This window comes from Adiantum capillus-veneris, chromosome 10 (assembly GCF_014529385.1).
Source record: "Adiantum capillus-veneris isolate H3 chromosome 10, ASM1452938v2, whole genome shotgun sequence".
Lineage (NCBI taxonomy): Eukaryota > Viridiplantae > Streptophyta > Polypodiopsida > Polypodiales > Pteridaceae > Adiantum > Adiantum capillus-veneris.
Genome location: NC_140940.1, coordinates 93272217 through 93278977, shown reverse-complemented (window position 1 = coordinate 93278977; position 6761 = coordinate 93272217). Strand labels below are relative to the sequence as shown.

The window sequence follows — 6761 nt, the reverse complement described above, 5'->3', positions numbered from 1 at the left end:
TGATGGATGCACCTAGATTTATCAGTCACTATTGGGCACTAAAGGACCTAGCAACTCATGGTTATTGTAAACACTAGCTCGTTAATTCACAATCAAAGACTCACATAATATTGCAAAAAAGGACATGGAGAAAAGATAACATTGTTAAACTGATGATATGCTAGCTTATTATCTACGAGCAGGCAATAACCAAGACTCAAACTTGTCTACAATGGCTAAAAAAAGAGATGTTTCACTTGTTTTTATTCTGCTTTGAAGTGTCTTCGGTTTAAATGCTGATGTGGCTTACTGGACTTAATGGAGAGATGGAGCGATATTCCAAACTGGAGAGGGCAGAATTACAGTTAGATAAAGATGCGCGGAGCTTGATCGAGCTGCCAATAAGTTCGAGGGAGGCATTTGCTGATATCAATTGAGAAACGGGCTGCCAGCAGGTACCATTATTAGTTGAAGCAGTCACCGCCACATCACCTCCAATACTCATGACAACCAGCCCATTGTCTGTCCCAACGGTTAATGAGCATTGTAGCACTTCTCCAAATGCTGTATAATCCAAAATGTTAGGTTCATTATCATCCATTGACTTACATGCTAGTAAGTAGAGAGAGAAATGAAATGAAATGTTATATTAACGTCTTCAAAAGGCCAAAGTGACCTATGAGACCAGAGAGTTACAATGCGGTGTATCTGATACAAAGTCAGATTAACAAAATAAATTAAACTAGGATAACAAAATATAAATATTGCGGGACCCTAAACTAAGCAGTACAATGTGAAGGCAATATGGGAGGGGAGTAGAGATCCATCTTCATCTGCACTCCGTACGACGAAAGAGTATGGCTTGAATCCTTTGCTGTAGCCTCCTTCGAAACTGTGTAGCTCCTCTTCTCCATCGGGGTCGTCTAGATCTCCCTAGCTCCAATGCTCGGTCTATGAGAATGCCAGTAGTGCGGGTAGACCTCTCCACCGTTGTCTGGTCCTCTGTCTGTTCTTCTTGGTGTACAATATCTAGTGTAAAGAAATCTGTGATCTGTCTCTGGGGATGTCTCTCTTCAGCTCTCCTCAGTAAAGTTTCTCTATGCCTGTGTAACTCAAGTAGATATAGCCCAAGACATCTTTGATCCTCATAACTCATGACCCTAGATAGAGGCCCAAAACATTCTCTGAATAAACAATGAAAACGGCCTCGTATCTCATAGTACACTGTGCAATGACATATGTAATGTACTTCTGTCTCTGGTTCTAGATGGCATAAGCGGCATATCCTGCTATCTGCTGGTGTCCCTCTGATTCTGCCAGTCTCAATCTCGAGCTGATTTGAAGACGTGCGTATCTGGCCAATGGCACAACGCAAACCATGCGAAAGATGCGTGTCCATATAGCTAGGTCGAATCACAGAAGCAGCAAAAGAAGTTTCACCAACACGGAATTGCGTAAAGGCTGATGACGTGGCAGAACTACGGAATCCCGCATTTTATGCTGACATGATGACGTGGCAATTGTACGGATGCCCAAATATGCACTGACAAGTGTTGACGTGGGAGTGTACGGATTTTCGTGTTTTGCGCTAGGCAGCTTTTTGACAATATGTGTTTGGACCAGTTGCTTTTGAGTTTGAAAGATTTTCATGTAATTGCTTTTTATGGCCAAGGGTCTTTAAATATGAACCAAGGGTACTCTCCTAAATCTTCCCGTCTCAATCTCTGACTGATGCGATGATGTGCGCATCTGACCAATAGCACATCATATCCCATGGGATAAACGAGTGTCCATATAGGCAGATCTGATCACATATCCATCTGATTGCATCCTCTGCGAACTGGAGAAGATGCTCTCCTTGTCCTCATCCTGGCTTTCTTTACCATCTAAGTATTAAAGAGTATGTCTATGCGCATGGCTCCTGAGGATCGGGTAGAGCCTGCTGCCATGGAGGAGGGTGTGATCTACTGGCCATCATTAAAATTGTGAATAGATGGTATAAAACTGGGCCGAGCCATAACATAGTCCATTGTGCTAGCTCTGTGTCTGTGAGGAAATCAAGTGAACCCATATGCTGCTGGAAATCTCCGTAGGCCATTCAGGATGGCCAATCCATGTGTAGTCCCCATGTCAGTCAAATATTTCGCATACTCATTATGCACCACATCCTGTGAGCACCTGGACAATCCCATATCATTGACATTAAGCTGTCTTAACATCTCCTCTGAGGTATCATAGAAGGCTGTTTGGGAGTGGTCCATCCTGACATTGAAGTCCCCTAGGAGGATGACATCCCCATCTCTAGAGAACTTCCACGTGTCCTCATTTAAAATCATGTATGGTGACTGCCCCTTGGGCAATGCATAGAGAGATGTGCTCGGGGGGAAATAGCATATTGCAATATAAAGTGGCCTCCCCGTTTTTGCTCTCACCCTAACCCACATATATCTAGAATGCTCAACTTTGCTGAACAATATGAATGAGAGGGTGCAACTCTTCCTTGAATAGAACTACTAAACTTCTTGACCCACGTCCTCTATGCTCTGATCTCCCCTCTTGTCTACAAGTGGTCTCCCAATGGTATCCCGTCACTCTAGGCAATGTGATACCGGGAGTTTGATGTGTAAGAATAGAAAATAATGTCTCGTCCCCTAAAGCTATCCTCAAATGCACCAACATCTAGCTTCATTGATCCATTGCAGTTCCATACTGCCATTCTAAGGCTGGTCCCATAGGTCTTGCACCCTCATGCAATGCGTCTTTCCAAGATCATCACTCTCTAGCCTCTATAGAAAGCAAATTTTCCCTTCTCCCTCGCAGCCTTGATTTTTGGCATCAACTCTTGCATGTGTGCAATTTGCGCTAAAGTGAGGTCATCACCTAGAAATATCCCAGTTTGTTTAAGGGTTGGCTTCTCTTTAAGCACTTTAAATAACACTAAACTGAAAGAGATGCACAACACATGAGACGGAGAGTGGCGGAATTTCACCCCAAGAGAGCACTGGCCCCAAACCTTGGCTCCCTTTTCGGTATTTTTTTATATTGCTTCAACAAGGTACATCTCTTTCTCCAAGTCTCTTCTCCGTCTTAATCATCACCTGTACCTTCTCAAATATCAGGTTATCCTTTACCTCGGATAGTTTTCCTGCTCTTAGAGAACCTGGCGACAAAGTGTTGTCTTGACTTTTCCGGCTAATTGTGACCTTTGTTTTGGGCGGGGTTTGAAATGCATTTGGATCAAAAGTGTTGTTTGGTTGGTCCATCATGTATGATATGTGCAACCTACACGACTTGTGCTTTCCTGCAAGAACCTCCATTGCCTCTGTGCCCTTAGTGCTTCTGCACCCTCACGCTGCTTGTGTGCTACTTGCTGGCTGTGACTTGCACACTGCAGAGAGAGACGCAGCCAACCTGCGCGAACCCGAGAGAGAGAGAGAGAGAAATGAAATGAAATGAAATGAAATGTTATATTAACGTCTTCAAAAGGCCAAAATGACCTATGAGACCAATCAGTTACAAAATAGTGAATCTAATACCATGTCTGGGTACAAAAGAACTAGAAAAGAACTAGAAGTGGAACAAAATACTACTACTACTACTACAATCTAAAACTACGTGGGTGTAGCAGCTGATACAATAGGTACCCGGTAAACTGGATGTAACAGTGTGTGAAACAAAGATGGAAGAAATGGTGAGGATCCATCCTCATCTGCACTCTGGATGTCGAGAGAGTATGGCTCGAATCTTCTGTTGTAGTCTCCGTCGATGCTGTGTAGCTCCTCTCCTCAGTCGCGGTCGTCTGTATCTCTGTAGCTCCAATGCTCGGTCGATGAGAGTGCCAGTAGTGGTCGAATGAGTGTGGGACGAGCTCTGCAGTGGTGGCTGCTCCTCTGGCTGTCCCATATCTAGTGAAAAGAAATCTGTAATGTGTCTCTGGGACTGCCTCTCTCTAGCTCTCCCCAGTAAAATGTCTCTATACCTGTGTAACTCAAGTAGATATAGTCCAAGACATCTCTGATCCTCATAACTCATGACCCTAGATAGAGGACCAAAACCCTCTCTGAATAAGCAGTGGAAACGCCCCCGTATCTCATAGAACATTGTGCAATGACATATGTAGTGCAACTCTGTCTCTGGCTCTCTCTGGCATAATCGGCATATCCTGCTGTCTGCTGGTATCCCTCTGAATCTACCGGTCTCAATCTCGAGCTGATGTGAGGATGTGCGTATCTGACCAATGGCACAACGCAAACCATGAGACATATGTGTGTCCATGTAGCTGGGTCGAATCACAAACCCATCTCCTGTGAGGTGGAGAAGATGCTCTCTATAGAAAGCCATCTTTGTGCTCAACTCCTGAGGCGGCTCTATCCATGTCCTCCTGGTGTCGAGCTGGATCAGGTCCTGACGAATGAGTCTAGTGATCTCCACCCGTGTAAGAGACAGCGAGGGTGCCTGAAGAGAATACTGGAAAGGGGGCAACCTGTCCATGGTGAAGCCATGCGTCTGAAACCATGAAGTCATCTGTGCATACCAGCATGAAGTGTCCCCCTGTAGAGCTAACTGTCTGGAAGACTCAAGGGCCAATCTAGCATATCTGTCTCTAGTAGTATCCCATAGGCTGTGCACAAAGGACACTGATCTGGTAAGCGCCTCAATCTCCATGGGGGGGGCAGCTAGCTCTGCTCGAATGATCGCGTGAGGTACGGAGGCCTTGGCTCTAATCAATCGGGAGATCATAGATACCAAGGGCCTCTCCATACCTCTCCAACCATCCTGGCCTACAGAAGGTCCCCATACCTGTACCCCATACATCATAGCTGAGGCTACTAAAGTATCAAAGAGCCATAACTTTGTCCGAGGTTCCTGGAACTGAACCTGCGAACACATCCTCTCCAAGCCTCCCAAGGCCGCATAAGCTCTGGTCAGTCTAGTCTTTGCTGCTCTCCCCAAAGAAAACCTCGGCCCAGTGAAGACTATCCCAAGGTAAGTGTATGCATCTGTATACTCCACAATCTCTTGACCATACGTGAAGGTCGGTGCCGATCTCCTGATCCACTGCGGTGTGGTGTTAAACACCATGACCTTGGTTTTACCAAGGTTTACAGACAATCCACTATCCTCTGCAAAACTGTGTAATGCATCCAACTGTCGCTGCATACCCTCTGGTGAGTCAGAGATCAAGACAATATCATCAGCATATAACAACAATGGGATCCACGTCCCTGCCAGCTGGGCACCTCTATCACCCTCTCTGTCAATGTAATCAGACACCTCATCAACATACATACCAAATAGAGTAGGAGACAATGGGCAACCCTGTTTCACCCCGATAGTGGAGTGAACTAAGTCAGATATCCCCTCTGGGGTGCGTACATGTCCCATCACTGATCTGTATAAAGCCATAATCCCCCAAATCAACACTGTGGGCACCCCCATCTCCTGCAGTCTGCGCATCAGTCGAGCTCTCGGTACCATGTCAAATGCTTTGCGGAAATCCACAAAGCTACAATAAATCCGTCTCCCATGTGACCTGCCCTCCTCAATGATAGCTCTGAGTGTCAGAATATGGTCAAGAGTGGAGAAACCCCTCCTGAAACCTGCCTGTCCCTTTGCCCGTACACCCTCACCCTCTGCCCAGTTACTCAACTGCTGCTCAATAATGGATGCATACAATCGTGCCAGTGTGTGTCCAACCATAATAGTGCGGTAATTTCCAGGCTCTGTAGGATCACCTGCCTTGAATATAGGCACAATAGTAGACAACCTCCAAGTCTCAGGTAATCCCTCACAGATGGCACGATTGAACAACACTGCAAGAACCTCCATCAGCATATCCCTAGCATGTATAAAGTGCTCCGCTACTAGAGAGAGAGAGAGAGAGAGAGAGAGAGAGAGAGAGAGAGAGAGAGAGAGAGAGAGAGAGAGAGAGAGAGAGATGAAAAGAACCTCCATTGCCTCTGTGCCCTTAGTGCTTCTGCACCCTCACGCTGCTTGTGTGCTACTTGCTGGCTGTGACTTGCACACTGCAGAGAGAGAGAGAGAGAGAGAGAGAGAGAGAGAGAGAGAGAGAGAGAGAGAGAGAGAGAGAGAGAGAGAGAGAGAGAGAGAGAGATGAAATGAAATGTTATATTAACGTCTTCAAAAGGCCAAAATGACCTATGAGACCAAAAAGTTACAATTGGTGAATTTGATATCATGTCGGAGTACGGAAATTACAGAGAACTAACACTAGAAACATTAAGGAAATGAATATGAAACTGATTCGGGGGGAGGTTGGTGGGTTCAAATGAAATCTCTCATCGGTCTCGCTGTCGAATCTCATCCACATCCTCCATGGTAAGTACTCTGGTTGGGCATCTTGCATGTCGAGCTAGAGTGATCTGTATCTTTTGTTGCAACCTTCGTCCATGGTGGGAGACCCCTCGAGGTCGTGGGCATCTGGATCTGCCTAGCTCCATGGCTCGGTCAATCAGCGTTTCCTAGTGTGGGTGGGCTCTGAGATCTGCTGTGGTGACTGCTCCTCTGCCTCTCCCCTGGCTTGTGTAAAGAAATCTGTGATTCGTCTCTGAGACAGGTCTCTCCCCTAATGTCCTCAGCAAGCTCTCCTTGAGTCTGCATATCTCTAGCAGGAACAATCCAGACATCTCTGATCCTCGTATCTCATGACTCTAGAAAATGGTCCGAAGCCCTCTCTGAACAGACAGTGGAAGTGACCCCGTATCTCATAGTATGCTGGGCAATGACATGTGTAGTGCAGCTCTATCTCTGGTTCTAAGTGA

The 6761-nt window shown here is 45.9% G+C and overlaps 1 protein-coding gene across 1 annotated transcript in view; it reads right to left on the bottom strand.

Annotated features, from left to right (window-relative positions):
* The window catches only part of LOC147449245 (protein GAMETE EXPRESSED 2-like), a 153158-nt gene continuing 146397 nt past the window's right edge, over positions 1-6761 (bottom strand). The window contains exon 10 of the mRNA XM_086521534.1: positions 1-543. Coding sequence (XP_086377660.1) covers positions 269-543 — 275 coding nt within the window. The 3' untranslated portion in view covers positions 1-268. The remainder of the gene's footprint in view (positions 544-6761) is intronic.